Source organism: Sardina pilchardus, chromosome 4 (genome assembly GCF_963854185.1).
Source record: "Sardina pilchardus chromosome 4, fSarPil1.1, whole genome shotgun sequence".
NCBI lineage: Eukaryota > Metazoa > Chordata > Actinopteri > Clupeiformes > Clupeidae > Sardina > Sardina pilchardus.
The window spans coordinates 28,240,056-28,264,577 of record NC_084997.1 but is presented as its reverse complement, the minus strand read 5'-3'; the positions used below and the strand labels follow the sequence as shown (position 1 = coordinate 28,264,577).

The following is a 24,522-nucleotide window of genomic DNA, read 5'->3' as shown; positions in this document are numbered from 1 at the left end:
TCAGGCAAAATTACACTCCTGCAGAGCAGTGATAAGACAATACACCAAACAATGGAAGACACAGTTTTCAGGGCAAGGTTTATGGCTCCTGGAGGAATTGTATTCATTCTAATTTGAAAAATAAAATATCACAATAAAAGAATAAGGACTTATATCACTCTCTATATATCTTCTAGCCTATACTGTATGAAGATATAAATCAATAGTTTTGTAAGTGAACAGAAAGACAGGCCAATACTGTACTGAATATGATTTGTACTGTGATGCCACAGACTCTGATAGTACTGTAAGTATGCAATACTGTAATATTGTATTGTGCCTAAATTTAGACTTACTTGGACATACTGATAACTCAGCTCTTTCACTCTCTCAGAGTTGAGCTCAAAGGGTAGTAAGTGTGTAACAGTGGATGTTCAGTGATTACTGTACTGTATGATAATGGACATTTACGCTATGTCTCTTCTGTAGTCTGAATCTTTGGATTATTGACGCCACAGAGAAACCACTGATGTTGGGTTGGACCATAAAGTCCTGCTTCTCTCATTGGCATTCCATGAACCAGAACATGGTCAATGATTGTTGCCCAAATATCATCATTTACAGTATTGCAACTCTTGGGACTCTCTGTCTTTCTCTTCATCCTCTTCCTCCTACCTGCACCCTCCTCTTCCTTGTACCCCACTTCTACTGTAACACACACTTGTTGTCCCCTGCGTCTCTGTCAACTCTGAACTGACTTATATTGATTGTCACATCATTAGACAGAAGTGTTATCAATTTTGAGTGGTAGTGTTCAAATGGAGACAACTGTGCACTAATTGTGTTCAACTTCTGCATGGTTTGGTTATCAATATAATTAAGAAGTGCATCAGAATGCACAATGTGTTCACAGTTTTGCAAAAAGGGTTAATGAGTTTGGTAAAATGGGTGAAAGTGGGTGAAAGTAGTCTATGGTTTTGCCAAAAAAGGGAATAATTCAATAAATGTGTTCAGGCATTTGAGAATTTGATTCAGAGAATGGGGTTTAGTGTTTGAGCAACTGTGAAAAACTGTAAGATGTTGCACAGCGCAGTGTAGAACAGTGTGGCCCAGTAACATCACATCCAATAGGAACTGCTATTCATGTGTTTGGAGTTCTGTTCTCAACCACCTATTTGTTTCTCTTCCCTCATCCTCTCCTTATTCCTTTCTCTTCCTCTCCCTCTGTCACTCTCTCTGTCTTTGCCCCTCCCTCTCTCTTTCTTCCTCTACCTCTTTCACATCTTTCATCTTCCCCTCTTTCGATCTCACTCTTTCTTGTCTTTTACTTTACCTATTACCCATGCTTTCCTATCCTTTTCCTCCCTGGCCTCTCTGTCTTTTTTCCTAATGCTCCTTCCCTTGCTTTCTCTCTCTCTCATCTTATTTCTATATCTCTCTATCCCTTTCTCTCTGTGTTTCTCTCTCCCTCTCTTATTCTTGTATTCATGCTCCCTTCATCCTCTATGTCTTATCTTCTCTTCCTCCTCCTCTTTCTCCTCCTCCTCCTCTTCCTCCTCCCATGTGTTGTCCTTCCTCTCGTCCAGAGGAGCGAGGGCCGTCGGTTGCCGCAGGCGACGAGGATGGGCGAGAGCTCCCGCGGCATGGTCCTGGGGCTGGTTGCCATGGCGTGCGTGGGCGGAGTCCTGGTGGTGGCGATGGGCGTGGCCTGTTTCCGTTACCACGGACGCCAGCTGGAGGAGCGCAAGCTCGGCCTGGGACCAGAGGGGGGCGCTGAAACACACTTCGACTACCAGGTGAGTGTGCACGGGGCATAGAGAGATGAGACTACCAGGTGAGTGTGCACGGGGCATAGAGAGATGAGACTACCAGGTGAGTGTGCATGGGGCATAGAGAGATGAGACTACCAGGTGAGTGTGCATGGGGCATAGAGAGACGAGGGGAGGAAAAGAGAGATGAGAGGATGGGAATAGAGGGATGGGGGGATGAATAGAGAGATGAGAGAAGGAATAAAGGGATGATGAGGGGAATAGAGGGATGATAGGATGGGAATAGAGGGAAGAGGGGTTGAATAAAGGGAAGAGGGTGGAATAAAGGGATGAGAGAATGAATGAAGAGATGAGAGAAGGAATAAAGGGATGAGGGGATGAGTAAAGAGATGAGAGGAGGAATAGAGAGAAATGAGAGATTGGAGATGAGTGGAAGAGTGTATCATGTGGTTGGCCTTTCAATTCAATCTAGGTTTCTATACAACTCTTTGCATATTTGAATTACATTAATGATAAATTGGCAGCATTCAGCAGCATTCACACCAAGAACGATAACGATAACTATAACCATAACGATAAAAGCGTCCACACTGGCCAACGATAAGAAAAGTCTCTCCTCTTGTAAATTAGTGTGATAGTTAAAAAATATGATGAGTTCTGATTGGCTGTTAGCTTTTTATCGTTCTCAAAATCGCTCTGAAAGTGATTCCCAATGATAACGTTCTTCATGTCATTATCGTTATAGTTCATGTGTGAACGTTATCATTCATATTAACGAGAACAGTATTTGTTTACAGTTATCTTTATAGTTATAGTTCTTGGTGTAAACAGCCCTTTACTCTGTATTTCCAGTAATGACACAAGGGGATTGCAGTTTATTATTATTATTTTATTTTATTTTGTGACAGTAATCATAATTTGATGACATAAGCAGCTAAACAGCTTCTTCCATTCAGAGAGGAAAGAGCAGGAAGCCACTGAAGGTGCTGTAATTATTAGTGTTATCCCAGAGCCTGCTGCCTGAAGGGAGTTGCATGTTAACTAGATCTCCCACCTCCAGCTGCAGAGTCACACCACTGGACAGATAGGAGTTTTGTCCATCATTGTCATACTCATTTAAATGCATGACCTGCTCTTCATTCTTAAACATCTTGATGTTCATAGTACGTGAGTTTAGTCCATCCATGACAGTGAATCTGAAGTAGTAGACTCCCCTGACTGGAGCTGTGAAGAAGCCTGTTTTGTTGCTGTAGGCCTGACCGACATTGGTGATAATTTTAGTGAAGACCAAGTTCAGCTGAGTATTCCCAGACTCTATGTAACCTGAGTTAGTCAGTGCTGCTGAGAATGCCACCTTGGGTTGCTCTGTGATCTCTTCCTCCAGATTCACTATTTCAGTCTCAGTAGCTGCCAGTCTGGTCTTCACTGCTGTCAGCTCTGCCTCTTGTGCTGCATTTGCCATCTTCAGATTGAGCAGCTCTGCCTCTTGTGCTGCAGTTTCCATCTTCAGGTTCTCCACCTCTGTCTCACTGGTAGACAGTCTGGTCTCTTGTGCTGCAGTTTCCATCTTCAGGTCCTCCGCCTCAGTCTCACTGGCAGCCAGTCTGATCTCTTGTGCTGCATTTGCCTTGATCAGGTTCATAAATTCAGTCTTCATGGTGGTCAGGTCTGTGTGTTGAGCTGCAGTTTGCTGCCTCAGATTTACCACTTCATTCTCACTAACTGCCTGTCTGACTTTCACAGCTGTCAGTTCTGTGTTCAGAGCATCGTTCTCAGCATCCATTTTGTCCAGCAGTGATTTGGTGTTCTGTAGCTCATTCTGGGTGACAGTCAGCAGCACTCTCAGCTCCACCACCATGTCTCTGAGTTCCCTGAGCTCAGCAGAGACGTCCAGTGTGGTAGTGACCGCAGCAGTAGCAGCAGCCCCAGTGCTCTGGCTCTCTGTCTGAACTTCAGTCTGGGTGCTCTGAGTCTGAGCTCCACACATGGAGAACAGCAGCACCAGCAGTGGGATGACGGCTGTCATATTCATAGTCGTATTTGTCGTAGTCGTAGTAGCAGTAATAGTTATAGTTGTGGCAGCAGCAGTAGTTGTACTAGTACAGTCTCCCACTTGAGACATTTTATACGACTCAGTGGCTCATTATGTAAGACATTTCGTCATGTTGTGCAGGTTAAATATAGTCTGATAAAATAGATTAGGAAATCGTAGATATGTTTTTTTTCCAGGACATATCTGTTTATTCAGTTATCATTAGTGTGGAATGTACAAGCCTGTTAACTTACCTATCATGAGACATCGCAACGCTGTGTGCTCAATGTGTGTATTCCAGGCCGCTGCTTTAGGTATTGGCATATCAGGAGTATCATTCCATCATTCAGTATCATTCAGAGGTCATTCAGCTAATAATCTGTCCTTGGGAACTACATTTAATGCAGCCATCTTTTTCTTTTGAAGTTACCAATCAGGACTAATTTGCATTTAACTCAATGCTGGTATTACTCCAAGGTCTGCCACTTGCACTGTGGCTTGAACGGTATTCCTCATTTGTCAACTAAATTAATGTAAACGTAAACTTGCTTACCAGCCTTCCGATCATGTATTCTAGACCGACAGAATAATAGAAAGATAATTTGGTTGCCAGGTTTTTTTTCTTTTTTCTATCACTGATTACTGGTTACACCCGTATGTTTTGTTATATTGATATAAAATAATATGTAATGAGATTGCAGACACATTTCACCAAATGACAACATAGCACAGGGCGTAATGTTCAAGTCAGCAGGCTGGTGTTTTAATGTTGTTCTAATGAAGACCAGGAAAGCCTGGGAGGAGTTGGGATCAGCTGCTGTGAACAGGCATAAACCTGCAGTAAAAACAGGCAGGCAGGACCCTGGACGCCAACAACACAAGGAATTACTGGTCACTGTCAGGCACAAAAGGTTGAGACAGTGTGTGCGTGTGTGTGTGTGTGTGTGTGTGTGTGTGTGTGTGTGTGTGTGTGTGTGTGTGTGTGTGTGTGTGTGTGTGTGTGTGTGTGTGTGTGTGTGTGTGTGTGTGTGTAGCATCTTGCTCTTAGCAATCTGTCGGTCACCACATAGAAACCCCTCTGTGGTCTCTCAGAAGATGAAGTTGGGTGACTGCTATAGCTATGCTATGCTTCTCATTTTCATACTAGCACCATCCAACTCCTTCATACTGTATTTATTTTGGATCACATTTATGACAATTTGGAAAACAAAAGTGTGAATCTGTGCAGTGATTCAACATTGCATCTCAATATTCCCAGTAATGACAAAAGAATTGCAGTTTAAAAGTGGTTTATTAGGTTATGCTCATGAAACACTGTCTTGTTGGACAGTTGGACAGTGTGTTCTCCTCAGAGAGGAAAGAGCAGGAAGCCACTGAAGGTGCTGCGCTTATACGAATCATCATAGAGCCTGTTGTCTGCAGGGATTCGCATGTTAACTACATCTCCCTCCTCCAGCTGCAGAGTCACACCACTCTGGATATAGTTGTACACTGAATCATTGTCATACTCATATAACTGCATGATCCGCTCTTCATTCTTAAACATCTTGATGTGCATATAGCGTGAGTCTAGCATATCTACAACAGTGAATCTGAAGTAGTAGACTCCCCTGACTGGTGCTGTGAAGAAGCCTGTTGTGCTGCTGTAGGCGTCTCCAACATTGGTGATCATTCTCTTGAAGACCACGTTTAAGTCAGTATTCCCAGACTCTAGGTATCCTGAAATACCCAGGCCTGCTGAGAATGCCACCTTGGGTTGCTCTGTGATCTCTTTCTCCAGATTCACTAAATCAGACTCAGTAGCTGCCAGTCTGGTCTTCAATGCTGTCAGCTCTGCCTCTTGTGATGCAGTTTCTATCTTCAGGTCCTTCAGCTCAGTCTCACTGGCAGCCAGTCTGGTCTCTTGTGCTGCAGTTTCCATCTTCAGGTCCTCCGCCTCAGTCTCACTGGCAGCCAGTCTGGTCTCTTGTGCTGCATTTGCCTTGATCAGGTTCATAAATTCAGTCTTCATAGTGGTCAGATCTGTGTGTTGGGCTGCATTTTCAATCTTTAGGTTCATCACTTCAGTTTTCATGGTAGTCAGGTCTGTGTGTTGTGCTGCAGTTTCCTTCCTCAGATTCACCACTTCAGTTTCACTAACTGCCAGTCTCGTCTTCACGGCTGTCAGCTCTGTGTTCAGAGAATTGTTTTCAACGTCCATTTTGTCCAGCAGTGATTTGGTGTTCTGTAACTCATTCTGGGTGAAGCTCAGGGTCACTCTCAACTCCACCACTGTGGTGTCAAGGTTGTGCAGCATCTCTCTCAGTTCCTTCAGCTCAGCAGAGACGTCCAGCGTGGTGGTGACTACAGCTGCAGCAGCAGCAGCCCCAGTGCTCTGGCTCTCTGTCTGAACTTCAGTCTGGGTGCTCTGAGTCTGAGCTCCACGCATGGAGAACAGCAGCACCAGCAGTGGGATGACAGACCTCATGTTCAACTCTGGCTCTCTGTTGTACTCAGTAGTCGTAGTAGCAGTAATAGTAATAGTTGTGGCAGCAGCAGTAGTTGTGCTAGTATACTCTCCCTCTTGAGACATCCTCTTTTAAACACCTCAGTGGCTAATTATGTAAGACATTTCATCATGTTTTGGGGGTTAAATAAAGTCCAGGGACACTGATTAGATTAAGATATTGTAGATATCTTTTTTCTCAGGACATTTCTTTTTATTCAGTAATTGTTGGAATATACAAGTTCATTAAAAGGTGACTAAACCTGCTTAAACCTGAGTTTAACATTACGACGTGTGTGTGTGTGTGTGTGTGTGTGTGTGTGTGTGTGTGTGTGTGTGACGTGCCCAAGTGCTTGTGTCGTGTGTGTGTAGCCCACTTCATATTCCACAGTTACTAAAGAACACTTTAGAAAACGTATGTAGAGTGTGGTTCTGTCTTCTAATTTCATCAACCATTTTTCGATTTCATGTCAACATTGCTTTACATATCTACACTTGTCATGTAGCATCTGAAACAAATAGAAAATCAGAGAGAAACTCAGGCCCTATCAGTGGCATCGGCAGCCAAGCTGATGGCCTGGTGTGGTTTGTCATCCTTTGGTTTATCATCCTGTATTTAGGCACACTATAGGGGGAATGGGATTTGTATTCACTTTAATGAAATTAAATTAAAGTAAAATATTAACCTTTTATCTATTTAATGGAATAGGATATTATGAATAAAAACTAGTCTTTAGTCTTTATTCACTCACTCAAATAATCCAAATATTCATTTTACATTGATGCATAATGACATTCCTCCCTCTCTTTCTCTATCTCTCTCTATCCATCTTTCTCTCTCCATCTCTCTCTCCCTCCCTCTCCCTCTCTCTCTGGATTCCGTCAGGAGTTGTGTCGCCAGCACATGGCGGCGAAGTCCTCGTGCGGGCGCTCGGAGGCGGGCGGTCGGCGTGGCACGGACACGTCGCGCGTGAGCAGCGTGTCGTCTCAGTTCAGCGACGGACCCCAGCACAGCCCCAGCTCTCACAGCAGCACCCCCTCATGGAGCGAGGAGCCCGCGCAGTCCAACATGGACATCTCCACTGGACACATGATACTGGTACACACACACACACACACACACACACACACACAGCAGCACCCCCTCATGGAGCGAGGAGCCCGCCCAGTCCAACATGGACATCTCCACTGGACACATGATACTGGTACACACACACACACACACACACACACACACACACACAGCAGCACCCCCTCATGGAGCGAGGAGCCCGCCCAGTCTAACATGGACATCTCCACTGGACACATGATACTGGTACACACACACACACACACACACACACAGAAAAAAAGACCCAGCAAGCCATTGCCAAATGCACCAACGTGTGTGAGAACGTTATCAGAGAGAACAGTTGGCCACTTGGACATTGGTTCTGCGGCCCAGAGCAGAATTAGAGAATGGGCAAATGAAATGTCCTTGGTGCTTTGTTTGCTCTTGTTGTCATGGAAAAGTATAATAATAACCCCGTTACTGATCACCTGGGTGGACTTGTTGACCTCGTTGCCTTACGCAACCACACTATGATTCCACACACACACACGTATTGGTTTATTAAGACTAGAGTGTCCCTAAACCCTCCCTCCCCTGAACCCTCGTGACCCCGTCTCTCCTGCCCAAAGACAGGCACATGGATGGGGAGAGGGACACTGTGTGGTGAAGCTGTGGTCACACACACGCGCGCACACACACACACACACACACACACACACAGACATGTCCCATCTCACATTTTGGCACTTCTCTCATACTGTATGTGTGTGTGTGTGTGTGTGTGTGTGTGTGTGTAGGCCTACATGGAGGACCACCTGAAGAATAAGGACCGTCTGCAGAAGGAGTGGGAGGCGCTGTGCTCCTACCAGGCCGAGCCCAGCTCCACCTCCGTGGCCCAGAGTGAGCCCAACCTGGACAAGAACCGCTACCAGGACTTTGTGCCCTGTACGACCACAGCTTACATACTGTATCATCTCTCTCTCTCCCTCTCTCTCTCTCTCTCTCTCATGCTCTCTCTCTCTCTCTCTCTCTCTCTCTTTATCTCTCTCTCTCTCTCTTTATCTCTCTCTCTCTCTCTCTCTCTGTCTTTCTCTCTCTCTCTCTATGTTGTGCGTGCGCTCTCACTCTCTCTTGATATCCCCCTTCCTCTCTCTCTCTCTCTCTCTCTCTATGTTGTGCATGCGCTCTCACTTTCTCTTGCCATCCCCCTTCCTCTATCTCTCAAATTCAAATTCAAATTCAAAGGAGCTTTATTGGCATGACTCAAATAAGCAGTGTTGCCAAAGCTGACATATTACAAAAAACAAACAGATACAATATCTGTTTGGGGTGGAGTGAAAACAAATGAAACTTATAGGAACTATTTTTAAAATAGGTAAATGAAAGGAAAGGAAACTTAAATAATTAGAAAAAAAAAATAGTAATAATAATATCATTTTAAAAAGATATTGTCAACATGCTACCATGTACTTTGCCACATTATCAAGAGTCACTCACTTCCTCATTTTGTGACAGTCTGACACGTATTGTGCTGCTAGACTAATACAGTCTCTGTGCTCTCCTAATAGATATGGGAGTTTCTCTTCATTTCCCAATAGGTGAAATTGAGGTGAAACTTGTGTGAATTGTTCGAAAAACTGGCCTCTAATAGAGGCATATTTGTTACATTTGGTTAGAAAATGTAGCTCATCCTCCACTGCTCCCTCATTACAATTCAGACAAAGTCTTTCTTCCCTTGGAAGCCAGGTCTGTCTGTGTCTTCCAGTCTCTATGGCCAGCGAGTGGTCGCTAATTCTGTAGGAAGTTATTTGTTTTCTTTGTTTAAATTCTTTAATTTCTGTAAGATAGGGTGCCAATTCATAATTCTTTTTAATTTTTTGAAAACAGTTCAATTTATTAGAATGCTCAATTTCGTTCAGCCAATATTGGAAATACTCTTCTTTTGTTTCTTTTTCGATTAGTTTTATTTTTGCCTGTGTCATGTCCGTTTCATTCAGATTATGTTTAGTTTTCAGATAAGTAAAAGGGTCTCTCTCTGGGTGTTTTCCCCTCTGTAGGAGAGCATTATAATGACATTTGTCTTGGTTAGATATAAGATGATGGTAAAATTTGCATGCCCTTTTATTTATATCAGTCAGTAGGGGGAATCTTCCTAGTTCTGCTCTGCAGGCAAGATTGGAGGCATTTCTATGTACTCCAAGGGTGTTTTTGCAAAATTCAAGATGAAATGTCTCTGCTGCGTTTTTGTCCCAAGAGACATAATTGTGTTGGTACTTGGTGCCCCAAATTTCACTTCCATATAAAAGGATGGGCTTGATGGTTGAGTCGAAAATTTTCAGCCACAGTCTAACGGGGGGATTAAATTGTTTTAATGTTCTGTGAATTGCATAGTAAGCTTTCCGTGCCTTTTCAGCTAGGTCTTTATTTGCTGTATCAAAGTTGCCTGATGATGATATTGTCAGGCCTAAGTAGTTATATTTTGTCACCTGACATAGTTTTTCCCCACCAAGAGTGAAAGTATATTTATTCCCCGTTGAGCGATGTTTTTTCTGAAAGGTCATTGTCTTAGTTTTCTCTGTGTTTATTTTGAGGTTCCAAGTTTCTGAGTAGTTTTCAAGAATGGAAAGACTTTCCTGTAAAGCTTCCTCAGTTGGCGATAGAAGTAAGAGGTCATCAGCAAATAACAAGCATTTAATTTCCCTTCCCTCTAATGTAAGTCCTGGTGATTTAGAGTTTTCGATGTTAGTTGCTAAATCATTAATATATAAGTTAAAAAGCAGTGGGCTGAGAGTACACCCTTGCCGGACCCCTTTGGCCTGCTTAAAGTAAGTTGTTCTTTGATTTTCGATTTTCACACAACATCTATTGTTATCGTACATATCTTTAATTATATCGTATGTCTTTCCTCCTATGCCATTTTGAATAAGTTTCAATAATAGACCATCCTGCCAAACTGAGTCAAACGCCTTTTTGAAATCGATAAAACAAGCGAATATTTTTCCTTTGTTGATGTTAGTGACATATTTATCGATTAGTGATTGTAATGTGTATATGTGGTCGGTTGTTCGGTGGTTTTTCATGAAACCGATCTGGCAGTTGTTGATGGCCTTATTTTCTAGTAAAAAGTCTGTTATCCTGTTGTTTACTATATTGCAGAAGAGTTTCCCTAGGTTGTTACTTAAAGCGATCCCTCTGTAGTTGTTGGGATTGAATTTGTCACCATCTTTAAAGATTGGAACGATCTGATTTTCTTTCCATGGGTCTGGAAAATGGCCAACTACTATGATCATATTGAAAAGTTTAAGAATGGCCTGGCTTAATAATGGAGTGCTGCATTTAATCATTTCATTATAAATTCCATCAGGTCCACATGCTTTTTTATTCTTTAGGCTTTTAATTTTTTTAGTTAGTTCAATTAATGATACGGGTGTGTCTAAGGTATTCAATTTGTTTTTTGCTCCTGACTCTAGAGTGTGCAACTCGTCAGTCAATTGAATTTGGAAGGGATTTAATTTGTCACTAGTATATAAGTGTTCAAAATGGTTGGTCCAGGTATTTGCATCGCATAGGGGAATATGTTTATGTTTCTTAGAGATTTCAAGTTTCTTCCATTCATCCCAAAAAGAGTTTTGATCTATTGCATCTTCAATATTTTGTAGTTTTTCTTTCATATACATATATTTCTTCTGTCTCAATAATGCTTTGTACTTGGTGAGAGTCAATTGATATAATGACCTTGTATTTTGGTTTGTGGGGTCCCTGTGTTTTTTATTTGATAACATTCTTATTTGTTTTTTTAAAGCTTGACATTCTTTGTCAAACCACTTGTTTTTCGCAGTTGTTGTTTTCTTTGTTTTTTTAATTTTCAGTGTGTTCTTGGCGACTGAGGTGAACATTTCTGTTAACTTTTCCGTTGCTATATTTACTCCTTCCCTGTCTTCTGGGAATTTTGTGAACAGAAATGTGTATATCTGATTTTCAGTTTGTATACTACTTAGTTCGGTCTGATATTGTTCCACACTGTTTTTGTCCCACCGAAACTGAGTTGGCAGGGGATAGAATTTGTTTTTTTGATGTTTTGAAGGTGTTGCAGCGGTGTTGTTCTTTCTTAAACTTAAAGTTATATGACTATGATCAGATAGTGGGACTTGGGGCTTAACCATAAAGTAGTTGATTTGACTTGCATCTATATCTGTGATGGCGTAATCTACCACACTACAACCAAGCTTGGAACAGTAGGTAAATCTACCCAGAGAGTCACCCTTTACTCTGCCGTTTGAAATAAAGAGACCAAGGCTTTTACAGAGTTGGATTAACTGCTTACCATTTTTGTTGACAATATTGTCATTGCTCTGACGTAGTCTTTCAAAATTAGTGTTTCTATTAATCTGCACATCAGCGACATATGCATAACTGTTCGATTCAATATAGTCTATTTCTCTCCCAGTTCTCGCATTCATGTCTCCCATGACTAAAACAGACCCCTCTGATTGGAATTGTAAGATTTCAGATTGTAGAATTGAAAAGATTTCCTCTGAATAGTATGGGGATTCATGTGGAGGTATATAGATGGCACAAAGGTAGATGTCATGTTCTGAGGAAGTGAGCTCTTTTTTTAATTTGATCCATATATGTGATTTGCCTTTCTTTACTGGGAAAATGTGATTTGAAATGTCTTCTTTAAACAATACAATGATCCCCCCTGAATCTCTTCCACATTTCACTTTTTGATTTTTGACAGATGGGATATAAAGTTCCCTGTAATGTGGGATGGACTGACATTTATGTCCTTCTCTAGTCCATGTTTCTAGCACTATGACAATATCGGAACTATTTACAATATTTACAAAGTCAGGGTTTGTACTCTTATCACCAAAACAAGAGGAGTACATCCCTTGTATGTTATAGCTTGAGATTTTAAGTGATGTCATTATGTAACATAGTTTTTGCCATAAGAAATATGTATGTTTTTTCATTTTTTTTTTTTTTTTTTTCATCAAACATTCTTTGTATCCAATATGCAAGGATAGCCATTTAAAGACAATAAGGAAACTTATAGGGTATTACCATTACCGTGTGGTTGTATAAATGTGTACTAAAAGTACACAAATATACATACACACAGTTATACATTGACTATTAAAGGTCACTCTCTCTCTCACACACACACACACACACACACACAGTTACGTGCATACACTTATTTTTAGTAATAAGTAATACACACACACACACACACACACACACACACACACACACACACACACACACACGCACACTATATATAGTTATACTAAAGAACTAAAGTTATACTAAAGAAATAAATAAAACTTATCAGGAATATAAGTTCAATTATTATGGTCAACACACACACACACACACACACACACACACACACACACATACACACATACACACATACACACACACAAACACACACCACCAAAGAAAGAAATGAAACTTATCAGGAATATAAGATCGACTAAATGGCGAACACACACACACACACACACACACGTGTCACGTACGCACACACACAAACTCACACACACACACGTACACAGAATACTTAAAGAAAGAAAGAAATGAAACTTATCAGGAATATAAGATCAACTATTGTGACGAACACACACACACACACACACACAGTTACGTGCATACACTTATTTTTAGTAATAAGTAATACACACACACACACACACACACACACACACACACACGCACACGTGTTATACTAAAGAAATAAATGAAACTTATCAGGAATTTAAGTTATCATGGTCAACACACACACACACACACACACACCACCAAAGAAAGAAATGAAACTTATCAGGAATATAAGATCGACTAAATGGCGAACACACACACACACACACACACACGTGTCACGTACGCACACACACAAACTCACAAACACACACGTACACAGAATACTTAAAGAAAGAAAGAAATGAAACTTATCAGGAATATAAGATCAACTATTGTGACGAACACACACACACACACACACAGTTACGTGCATACACTTATTTTTAGTAATAAGTAATACACACACACACACACACACACACGCACACGTGTTATACTAAAGAAATAAATGAAACTTATCAGGAATTTAAGTTATCATGGTCAACACACACACACACACACACACACACACACACCACCAAAGAAAGATCTATCTCTATCTCTCTCTTGTGCTCTCACCCTCCCTCTTTCACTCTCTCTTGCTTTCCCCCTTCCTCTATCTCTCTATCTCTCTCTTGTGCTCTCACCCTCCCTCTCTCACTCTCTCTTGCTTTCCCCTTATCACTCTCTTTCTTTCTCTCTCCCCCTGTACTTCTCTCTCTGTCTCTCTCTTTCTCCCTGTCCTCTCTCTCTCTGTCTCTCTCTCCCCAACTCTCTTTGTATCCTCAAAAGTGCACCGTACATTTCCAAATATAAATATAAAAAAAATATACATATATATATACAGTACCTATATAGTTTGACACTATGCTTCATTTCAATGTATGGCTTAATGCTCCACCTTTATCATTAGTTGACCCAGTGCTGTGTTTCAGATGACCATGCCCGTGTGAAGCTGAAGCCAGAGAATAACCCCAGCAAGGAGGACTACATCAACGCCAGCATCATCGTACGTACCCCGCAGCCATGTTGATAACTACTTCATATCAACTCACCTCAACTTCACCTGTGCAGCTTACCTCAGCACAAGCACAATCTCTTTGTCTTTGATTAATAATACGGTGTTAACTGTGTTAGAGTGGACGAGAATCTGGAAGGATATTTTTTTCTGTGTTTGAAAGGGGAAAAAACACTGAAAGTGTATAACCAAGGACAGAGATACTACAACTTTTTAAACCAATAGTATCCATTTCCAAGCGAACTCACACACATATATCAGACATAATCCACCCACCATACCCCCCAACACACACACACACACACACACACACACACACACACACAAACACACACTTTCATTCTGATATCTATGGTTACAGCCAGGAATTAGACCAGTCCATTGACTGTGACCGCTGATGCGATAGAGTGCCCAGGAATGCTATCATCCATCATGGGAGTTTAACGCCAAACAGAATGTTTTTCTTTCTTTCTCTCTCTCTCTCACACACACACACACACACACACACACACACACATAGGCTTATGTGCTAGCCTTTTGGAGAGGTGTTTAATGTTGAGATTATGGGACTTGAATGGTGTGCTTTTGTTGTTGTCTCTGGTGACAGATCGACCACGACCCGCGCATGCCAGCTTACATCGCCACCCAGGGGCCAATGGAGCACACCATCGCTGACTTCTGGCAGGTCAGGCGCTCTCTCACACACTCACACACACACACACACACACACAGACACACATAAACATGCACATGCACACACACACACACACACACACACACAGACACACACACACACATACAGTCTAAACTAACAACAAAAATAAATTGTGAAAGTTCACTTTCACCTGAGTATGTATTGTTTTTGTGTGTGTGCGTGCGTGCGTGTGTGCATGTGTGTGTGCTTGTGTGGATGTGTGTGTGCATGTGTGTGTGTGTGTGCGTGTGTGTGTGTGTGTGTGTGTGTGCATGTATGTGTGTGTACTCAGATGGTTTGGGAGAACGGGTGCACTGTGATAGTGATGATGACGGCCCTGGTGGAGGAGGGAACAAAACAGTGTGAGCGCTACTGGCCCGACGAAGGCTCATCACTCTATAACATCTACGAGGTCAGTGTGTGTGTGTGTGTGTGTGTGTGTGTGAAAGATCACCTCAAATAACCTCTATATTTCATTTTGCAATATAGAGGTTATTTGAATACAATAATATCTTAACGGTGGAAGCCAACGAGATCCTCTTGTGACCAGTATGACATCCAGGGCAGTCTGCTTGTGTGCAAATCTCAATACAAATTTGGAAAATACACATATTTTTATACAGTAGTAGTTTTTTTGTCATATAATTTTATTTGCCCCTCACCTCCCTCGTACTCCCTCTCCCTTCTTCCCTCCCTCCCCGCCTCTTTCCCTCCCTCTCTCTCGCTCTCTCCCCTCTCTCCTTCCTTCCCTCTTTCTCTTCTCCCCCCCCCCTCTCTCTAACATTGGCAGGTGAACCTGGTGTCTGAGCACATCTGGTGTAAGGACTTCCTGGTGCGGAGCTTCTACCTGAAGAACGTGCAGACGCAGGAGACGCGCACACTCACCCAGTTCCACCTCCTCAGCTGGCCCTGCCAGGGCATCCCCTCCTCCACACGCCCCCTGCTGGACTTCCGCAGGTACTGCAGCATGCATGAGCATTGTCTTTTGTTTTTACTGTAATACAGGGAATGGTGTGAGAGTGTGTGTGTGTGTGTGTGTGTGTGTGTGTGTGTGCCAAGCGTTTAACTGGTTGCTGTGCCTCAGCAACTCCCAATGTACGAACCCCTTTCGCCTCCTTTTCTTTTCCCTGTGTGTGTGTGTGTGTGTGTGTGTGTGTGTGTGTGTGTGTGTGTGTGTGTGTGTGTGTGTGTGTGTGTGTGATGGGGGAAAGCCTGGCCCTGGAACACCTGACACAGCTCCCAGTGTCATTTTTGTGATTTGCAGCTAGTAATCTGGGTCCAGTTGCATAGTCACAAAAATGATCATTGGTAGATGTGAGCGCAGCAGGAGCGAAGCTGGCCGGACGCTCCATCGTCTCCTCTCCTCCTCTTCTCTCTTCTCCTCTCTTCCTCTACTCTCCTCTCCTCTCTTATCCTCTCCTCCTCTACTCTCCTTTATTCTCCTATCCTCTCTTCTCCTCTCCTCTCCTTTATTCTCCTCTTCTCTCTTCTCCTCTCCTCTCCTTTATTCTCCTCTCCTCTCTTCTCCTCTCCTTTATTCTCCTCTCCTCTCTTCTCCTCTCCTCTCCTTTATTCTCCTCTCCTCTCTTCTCCTCTCCTCTCCTCTCCTCTTCTCCTCTCCTTTCCTTTCTTCTCCTCTCCTCTCCTTTCTTCTCCTCTCCTCTCCTCTCCTCTTCTCCTCTCCTCTCCTTTCCTTTCTTCTCCTCTCCTCTCCTTTCTTCTCCTCTCCTCTCCACTCCGCTTCTCGTCTCCTTTCCTCTCCTCTCCTCTCCGCTTCTCCTTTCCTTTTCTCTCCACTTCTCTTCTTCTCTCCTCTTTTCTCCTCTCCTCTCCTCTCCTCTCTGCTCCTCCTCTCCTCGCTACACCTCCCCTCCCTTCTCTGCTCCTCTACTCTTCTTTCCCCCTGTTTTCTTCCTCCCTTTCTACCTCTGAACTCTCTTATCCTATCCCCCTCTCCTCTTATCTCCTCCTCTCTTCCTGTCTCATTGATCTCATCCCTCTCTCCATCTCTTGTGTTTCTCTTCCCGTTTTCCTCTCCTTGATCCTCCTTCTCTCCTTTCCTCCTCTCTCCACTCCTCTCCTCTTCTTTCCTCCCCTCTTCTCCTCACCTCTCCTCCTCTCCTCTCCTCCCCTTTCCTCCTCTCTCCTCTCTTCTCCTTTCCGCTCTTCACCTCTTCTCCTCTTCTCTCCTCTCCTCTCCTCTCCTTTCCTCTCCCCTCTTCTCCTCCTCTTTCCTCCTTCTCTCCTCTCTTTTTCTCCTCTCCTCCCCTCTTCCCCTCTTCTCCTCTCCTCCTCTCCACAGGCTGCTGTCGTTGCCCGTCGGTCTCTTACTGTTACTATTCCTCTGTGTTCATGTTACAGTGCCACATGCAGAGTTGTGCAGTGTTTTGCGCTGGGTGAAGTCAAGTTACTGTTGTTATTAGTGTGCATTTCTTGGCATTAGCAATATCTTCACTTCATTTTTTCTCTCTGTTTCTCTCTCTGTCCCTCTCTCTCTCTCTTTCCCTCTCTCTGTCCTTCTCTCTCTCTTTCTCTCTCTCTCTCTCTCTCTCTCTCTCTCTCTCTCTCTCTCTGTCTCACCCCTCTCTGTTCCTGTCTGCATTCCTGCTTTGTTATCTGTCCCTCACGGCGTGTCTCTCACAGGAAGGTGAATAAGTGCTACAGGGGTCGCTCCTGTCCCATCATCGTCCACTGCAGGTGAGTCATGCCGCACTACTCACACACCACCACATGGGGGAGCCACAGGGACACTTTAGAGAGCAAACATCCACCGTTCTGCTGTTCGTCTGACATTCTCATCGTGGGTTCTGTGTTCTCTCTCCTCTGCAGCAATGGAACGGGCAGAACTGGAACTTACATTCTCATCGACATGGTGCTGAACCGCATGGCTAAAGGTAGAGACCTGCTTGGTAGAATGTATAACCTCTGGCCGGGCCCCTACAGGAAGACTTAAAGACTTACTAAGGGTTTTAAAGTAGCATTAACTGCTAACTATTGTAAACATATTGCTAAATGTGCATGAAAACAGTTATCCAGCTGTATTATGGTTAAAGGAATACGCCACCCAAAAATGAAATTAAGCCAGTCTCGGTCACCCCCGGAGTTAGAACAGTGAAAAAAAACCCGGTTAAAATCCGTCCGGGCATTGTCCTGCTTTAGGAGCAGCATTTTTAGCTTTAGCTTAGCACAGTTGCTGTAAATGAAGGGTGTCAGTTAGCACGCCCTCCAAAAAAAGTGACCGAGACATCTACATTTTTTTCTAAATATATCTTGGGAGCAATTTGTTCAAAACGAGTATACATCATAATGCAAAATCGAACAAGCTTATTACCTGGGCAGATATTTACTTATATTCGGCCTCATCACGTGCGTGTGTGTGTGTGTGTGTGTGTGTGTGTGTGTGTGTGTGTGTGTGTGTGTGTGTGTGTGTGTGTGTGTGTGTGTATGTGCGCGCGCGCGTGTGTGTGTGTGTGTGTGTGTGTCTGCTCTGTGTCTAGCATAATTGGGAGCCTCTTCATTCGGAGACATAGGTGTCACCTTTATCCTTAGAACACTCAATGGGCAGACCTTCTAATTCTGTGTAAGACTCCTTTGAACAAAATTTGGATTGTGCTATGATAAATGTCTATCTGTCAATCCAAATAAAGAAGTAAACTGTGTGTGTGTTTGTGTGTGCGTGTGTGCGTGCGTGCGTGCGTGCGTGTCTTGTGAGTGCTAATTAGAGTTACAGCACAGGAGCTGTAGTATAAAATTGCTATATTTACATGAAAACAGTTATCTGGCTGCACTGTAATAATTCTAAAATGCCTTAATGACCCTTACTGGAATAGTGTCTTGACCAAATGTGTGTACTTAGAACACATTAATTTAATTACTGGGATTGATGTAAACATGCACTCACACACTTGATCACTTGAAAATGGTTTATTTTGCTCAGTTGACAACATAAGCAGTTGGGATGTGTGTTCCCTTCAAAGAGCAAAGAGCAGGAAGCCACTGAAGGTACTGTAGTTATTATGGTCACTATAGAGCCTGTGGTCTGTAGGGAGTACCATGTTGACTTCATCTCCCACCTCCAGCTGCAGAGTCACACCACCGGACAGATACGTTGGTCTTCCATCATCATCATACTCTGCCATAAGCAGGATCTGCTCTTTATTCTTCATCAACTTGAATCTCATCCAACGTGAGGTTAGTATATCCAAGACTGAGAATCTGAAGTAGTAGACTCCCCTGACTGGAGCCTCAAAGAAGCCTGTGGTGTTGCTGTAGGCCTGTCCAACATTGGTGATGACTTCAGAGAAGACCAAGTTCAAGTCACGGTTCCCAGACTCTATGTATTCCAAGTCAGTCAGGCCTGCTGAGAATGCCACTTTGGGCTGGTCTGTGATCTCTTTCTCCAGATTCACTACATCAGACTCGGTGGTTGCCAGTCTGGTCTTCACTGCTGTCAGCTCTGCCTCGTGTGCTGCAGTTTCCATCTTCAGGTCCTCCACCTCAGTCTCACTGGCAGCCAGTCTGGTCTCTTGGGCTGCATTCGCCTTAATCAGGTTCATCACATCAGTCTTCATAGTAGTCAGGTCTGTGTGTTGGGCTGCAGTGTCTTTCTTCACATGCTCCATGTCAGTCTCAGTGGTGGCCAGTCTCTCAGTAACTGAACTCAGATCAGCTGTCTGTGCTGCAGTTTCCGTCCTCAGATTCACCACTTCGGCTTCACTAGCAGCCAGTCTGGTCTTCAGCACGGCCAGCTCTGCCTCTTGTGCTGCATTCACCCTTTCCAGAGCCTCCACTTTAGTCTCACTGACCTCGAGTCTTTCTGTTATCGCTCCCAGCTCTGCCTGTTGTGTTGCACTTGCCTTGATCAGGTTCATCATCTCAGTCTTCACCGCTGACAGCTCAGTGTCTTGGGCATCATTTTCAGCTTTTGTGTTCTGTAGCTCATTCTGGGTGACAGCCAGCAGCACTCTCAGCTCTACCACCATGTCTCTGAGTTCCCTGAGCTCAGCAGAGATGTCCAGCGTGGTAGTGACCGCAGCAGCAGCAGCAGCCCCAGTGCTCTGGCTCTCTGTCTGAACTTCAGTCTGGGTGCTCTGAGTCTGAGCTCCACACAAGGAGAACAGCAGCACCAGCAGTGTGGTGATAGACCTCATCTTTAAGACCTGCATGTCTCTCTCATACAGAAGTAGTAGTAGTAGTAGTAGTAGTAGTGTGAGTCTATGTCTTTGGACACCCCCTTTTTATATGTTAGTTAGTGATTGTATAAGATGTTTCATCACCTTTCAAGGTTGTGAGAAAGTAGAAACCTGTTGCCCATCACGTAATGCATGTATCCTGTGTGTGTGTGTGTGTGTGTGTGTGTGTGTGTGTGTGTGTGTGTGTGTGTGTGTGTGTGTGTGTGTGTGTGTGTGCGTGTGCGTGTGCGTGTGCGTGTGCGTGTGTGTGTGTGCGTGTGAGTGCTAATGAGAGTTACAGCACAGGAGCTTTGGTATATTATTGCTATATTTGCATGAAAACAGTTTAAATGGCTTAATGACCCTTACTGGAATGGTGACTTGACCTAATGTGTGTATTTAGAACACATGTATTTCATTGCAGGGATTAATGTAAACATGCACTCACACACTTGATCACTTGAAAGTGGTTTATTTGATCGTACAGTATTTATTCATTTGTCATTTGACAACATACAAAGTTGAGTTGTGTGTTCCCTTCAGAGAACAAAGAGCAGGAAGCCACTGAAGATGCTGTAGTTATTATGGTTACCATAGAGCCTGTGGTGTGCAGGGAGTCGCAAGTTAACTGCATCTCCCACCTCCAGCTGCAGAGTCACACCACTGGACAGAAATGTGTGTTGTCCATCAGTATCATACTCTGAAATAAACATGATTTGCTGTCCATTCTTAAACATTTTTATCATCATCTGGCGTGAGGTTAGTACATCCAAGACAGTGAATCTGAAGTAGTAGACTCCCCTGACTGGAGCTGTGAAGAAGCCTGTTGTCCTGCTGTAGGCCTGCCCAGCATTGGTGATGATTTCAGTGAAGACCAAGTTCAGCTGAGTATTCCCAGACTCTATGTATCCTGAGTCAGTCAGGCCTGCTGAGAATGCCACCTTGGGCTGGTCTGTGACCTTTTTCTCCAGATTCACTACATCAGTCTCGGTGGTTGCCAGTCTGGTCTTCACTGCTGTCAGCTCTGCCTCTTGTGCTGTATTTTCCATCTTCCGGTTCTCCACCTCAGTCTTAGTGGCAGCCAGTTTGGTCTCATGTGCTGCAGTTTCCTTCCTCAGATTCACCACTTCGGTTTCACTAGCAGCCAGTCTGGTCTTCAGCACGGCCAGCTCTGTGTCTTGTGCTGAATTCACCTTATCCAGAGCCTCCACTTTAGTCTCACTGACCACCAGTCGTTCTTTCAGCACTGCCAGCTCAGTCTTTTGTGCTGCATTCTCCATCTTCAAGTCCTTTATCTCAGCTTTGGTGTTCTGTAGCTCATTCTGGGTGACAGTCAGCAGCACTCTCAGCTCCACCACCATGTCTCTGAGTTCCCTGAGCTCAGCAGAGACGTCCAGCGTGGTAGTGACCGCAGCAGCAGCAGCCCCAGTGCTCTGGCTCTCTGTCTGAACTTCAGTCTGGGTGCTCTGAGTCTGAGCTCCACACATGGAGAACAGCAGCACCAGCAGTGTGGTGACAGACCTCATCTTTACATTAAAACATTACATTATAACATTACATTAGTAGGCCTGCATTACATTATAACATTACATTAGTAGGCCTGCATTACATTATAACATTACATTAGTAGGCCTGCATTACATTGTAACATTACCTGCATGTCTCTCTCATACAGTAGTAATAGTAGTAGTAGTGGTAGTAGTAGTCTGAGTCTATGTCTTTGGACACCCCCTTTTTATATGTTAGTTTGTGATTGTGTAAGACGTTTCATCACCTTTCAGAGTGAAATAAAGTCCAAGGACATTGTACATTTGTACATAATTGTGTTTAATTGTCCAGTACGTATCTGTTTATTCAGTTATCAGTGTTGTGGGAAAGTGCAAACCATCATGTAATGTATATCCTGTGTGTGTGTCTGTGTGTGTGTGTGTGTGTGTGTGTGTGTGACAGAGAGAGCGAGAGAGAGAGTGCTAATGACAGTATAAGCATAGCATTAGGGCATATACGATAACAATCATTAATAGGAAGAGTGTGATTATGGCAGATCGAAAACCCTGCCATCTAACATGTCTGAAATGTGAACCACATGTGCGCACACACACTTAAGTGTGTGATTATTATAGTGATCGAGGACCCTGCAGTCTAACGTGTCTGAAATGTGGACTACTTGTGCGTCCAGAGTCAGTATCACAATTGGTCTGTGCCTCCTGTCAATCAGGTATCTCAGCCAATGAAACATGTGCGCTGGTCTTAGGGGGGTGGGAGTTCAGAACAGCCAAACTGATGCCAAATCCACTGATTGGAGGGTACCAGTAGTTGTGTGTGCTATGTATGTACACAATTTTATAATAATATGTGCTTCCCTGTGTGTGTGTGTGTGTGTGTGTGTGTGTGTGTGTGTGTGTGTATGTGTGTTTGCAGGAGTAAAAGAGATTGACATTGCTGCAACACTGGAACACATCCGTGATCAGAGAGCAAACATGGTTCGCACTAAGGTACACGTCTCAGCCAACTTTCCCCTGTCATTTAACCCTGCACTTTGGGCTGTGTGCACGTCTACTTATTTACAGTGTGTGTGTGGGTTGATGTGTACATTACGTTTGACAGACATGTATAACAGGTAGTAGATTCTCAGTGTATCAGCTGTCAGGGTGCTTGCTCAAGTCTTGAAAGTCTTAAAAGGTATGGAATTTTAAAGTGCCTTTTTCCAGACCTTGAAAAGTTTGGAATTTTGTAGAAAAGTCTTGGAAAAGTCTTGAAGTGTAGCTCATGAAGAACTGATGCAAGTACTCAGACTAAACATGACTGATATACCCTCCACAATTTTGCGACTTTTGCGATTTCATTTTTTTCCATTTGCAATCGAAATCCATAATTTCATGGCAGTGTTTTCTAAAACATTACAAGGATTTCAGCAATGTTTTTCATTTTAAACCTCATCTAGGATGATCTCTAGATATCAGTCTCTCAAGTCTGTTCAAGATTCAAGATTGTCTTCATTAATTCAACTCAATTCAATTCAGTGATAGGAAGAAACCTTGGTTAGTGATAGGAAGAAACCTTGGTTAGTGATAGGAAGAAACCTGTGCAGTTCCACAACTCAAGGGGCTGAACCATGCAGTAAATCAGTAGCTAGGGTAGGCTAGGATGTCCATAGATTTTGCAGAGGCAATATCCAATATGATATACAACATGATGTAAAAAGATTCTTTTTTCTTGAGTTTACATGTTTTTTTTCCTGTTGGATTATATTTAAACAATCAATTTAACATTTTCAAAAATGTAATATGTTGAATATGGATGATAGTTCCAAAATCACTGAGTAATCACGTTTAATAATCGTGATGTCAATATTGAACAAAATAATCGTGATAATGATTGTTACCATAATCGAGCAACTCTAGTCCAGAGTTAGTGTTGAATCAAGGGGTGGGGTAGGTCGATCCTGCCATGGGCATCTGAGAGGGTCTTAGGGAGGGAGATGGTTCTGCCATGGGGGTCTCGGTATGGTTGCAATCTGCATTACATCTCATTATACTACCATTAGAGAGTAAAAATGATTGCGTGTTGGCAGCCTGACTACAAAACTACAAAATGTCGAGGTCTTGGAGAAAAAATTATACGTTTGCAAAAAGGTTGGAAAAAGTCTGGAATTTTTAGTTGACAAAAGAGCAAGCACCCTGAGCTGTGTATCAGCATGCGCGCATGTGAGTGTGTGTGTGTGTGTGTGTGCAAACTGTGCATGTGTGCGGGCGTGTGTGTGTGTGTGTGTGTGTGTGTGTATTGATGTTATTTGTGTGTATGTGTGTGCGTATTGGTGTTATTTGTGTGTATGTGTGTGTGTATTGATGTTATTTGTGTGTATTTGTGTGTATGTGTGTGTGTATTAATGTTATTTGTGTGTATGTGTGTGTGTATTGATGTTATTTGTGTGTATGTGTGTGTGTATTGATGTTATTTGTGTGTTTTCGTGTGTCTGTGCCTTTAACTCCTGTGTGTGACCAGTGCTGATTGTTCGTATCTCTGCCCCCCCCCCCCCCCTTCCCTGCAGGACCAGTTTGAGTTTGCCCTGACGGCCGTGGCAGAGGAGGTCAATGCCATCCTGAAGGCCCTCCCGCAGTGAGACCCATCCATGCCAGCTGGCACACCACCCCTCTGTGCCATACGCCCCCTGTGTGCCCGCAGACCCACCCCCCCCCCCACCGCCAGCCCCCCCTCCTCCTCCTTATCTTCCCCCGACTCCCTTCCTCCCAGCACCATGTCCGGCCCCTTTCCCCCGCCCTGTCCAAAAACACACTCACACAGAAAGGGGGTGGTCACCCCTGAAACATGCAACTGTGTTTTTAAACCACCTCATGCTGTGACACACTCAGCAGCCCAGAAATGTTTCAGCAGCTCAGAGTTATATGGTCCAATTTGACTTAAATTACAAAAAAAATCTAACGTCTAAAACATACTACATCCAGTAGCATGGAGAATATATGATAACTTTTACCACAAAATAGATTAATAAACAAAAGTATTTGATGATATGAAATTTAAGACAATGTGGACATTGACAGAATCCCTTAAGAGCTCAGCATAGGCTACTCCGAAGTCAAAGAGTATAACCATATAATTCTTACAATAAGCTCTTGAATTTCCTATGCATAATCATATCATTTTCCCATGACTCACTCTGGCCTCTCACACCTG

General features: G+C 43.4%; 2 protein-coding genes across 2 annotated transcripts in view; one reads left to right on the top strand and one right to left on the bottom strand.

Moving 5' to 3' along the window:
* ptprna (protein tyrosine phosphatase receptor type Na) overlaps positions 1 to 24,020 on the top strand; it is a 60,285-nt gene extending 36,265 nt beyond the window's left edge. Inside the window, exons 13-23 of the mRNA XM_062534881.1 lie at positions 1,566 to 1,775; positions 7,152 to 7,364; positions 8,114 to 8,261; positions 13,880 to 13,953; positions 14,570 to 14,647; positions 14,949 to 15,068; positions 15,447 to 15,613; positions 17,300 to 17,353; positions 17,486 to 17,550; positions 22,249 to 22,322; positions 23,879 to 24,020. Of these exons, the coding sequence (XP_062390865.1) occupies positions 1,566 to 1,775; positions 7,152 to 7,364; positions 8,114 to 8,261; positions 13,880 to 13,953; positions 14,570 to 14,647; positions 14,949 to 15,068; positions 15,447 to 15,613; positions 17,300 to 17,353; positions 17,486 to 17,550; positions 22,249 to 22,322; positions 23,879 to 23,950 (1,275 nt within the window). The 3' untranslated portion in view covers positions 23,951 to 24,020. The remainder of the gene's footprint in view (positions 1 to 1,565; positions 1,776 to 7,151; positions 7,365 to 8,113; positions 8,262 to 13,879; positions 13,954 to 14,569; positions 14,648 to 14,948; positions 15,069 to 15,446; positions 15,614 to 17,299; positions 17,354 to 17,485; positions 17,551 to 22,248; positions 22,323 to 23,878) is intronic.
* LOC134077875 (uncharacterized) lies at positions 20,284 to 21,518 on the bottom strand. Its single transcript, XM_062533515.1, has 2 exons — positions 21,482 to 21,518; positions 20,284 to 21,353 (listed from the first exon to the last, which is right to left on the bottom strand). Exons 1-2 carry the CDS (start codon positions 21,485 to 21,487, stop codon positions 20,367 to 20,369), a joined length of 993 nt encoding a protein of 330 aa, XP_062389499.1. The 5' UTR covers positions 21,488 to 21,518; the 3' UTR covers positions 20,284 to 20,366.
* Positions 24,021 to 24,522: the final 502 nt, after the last annotated feature.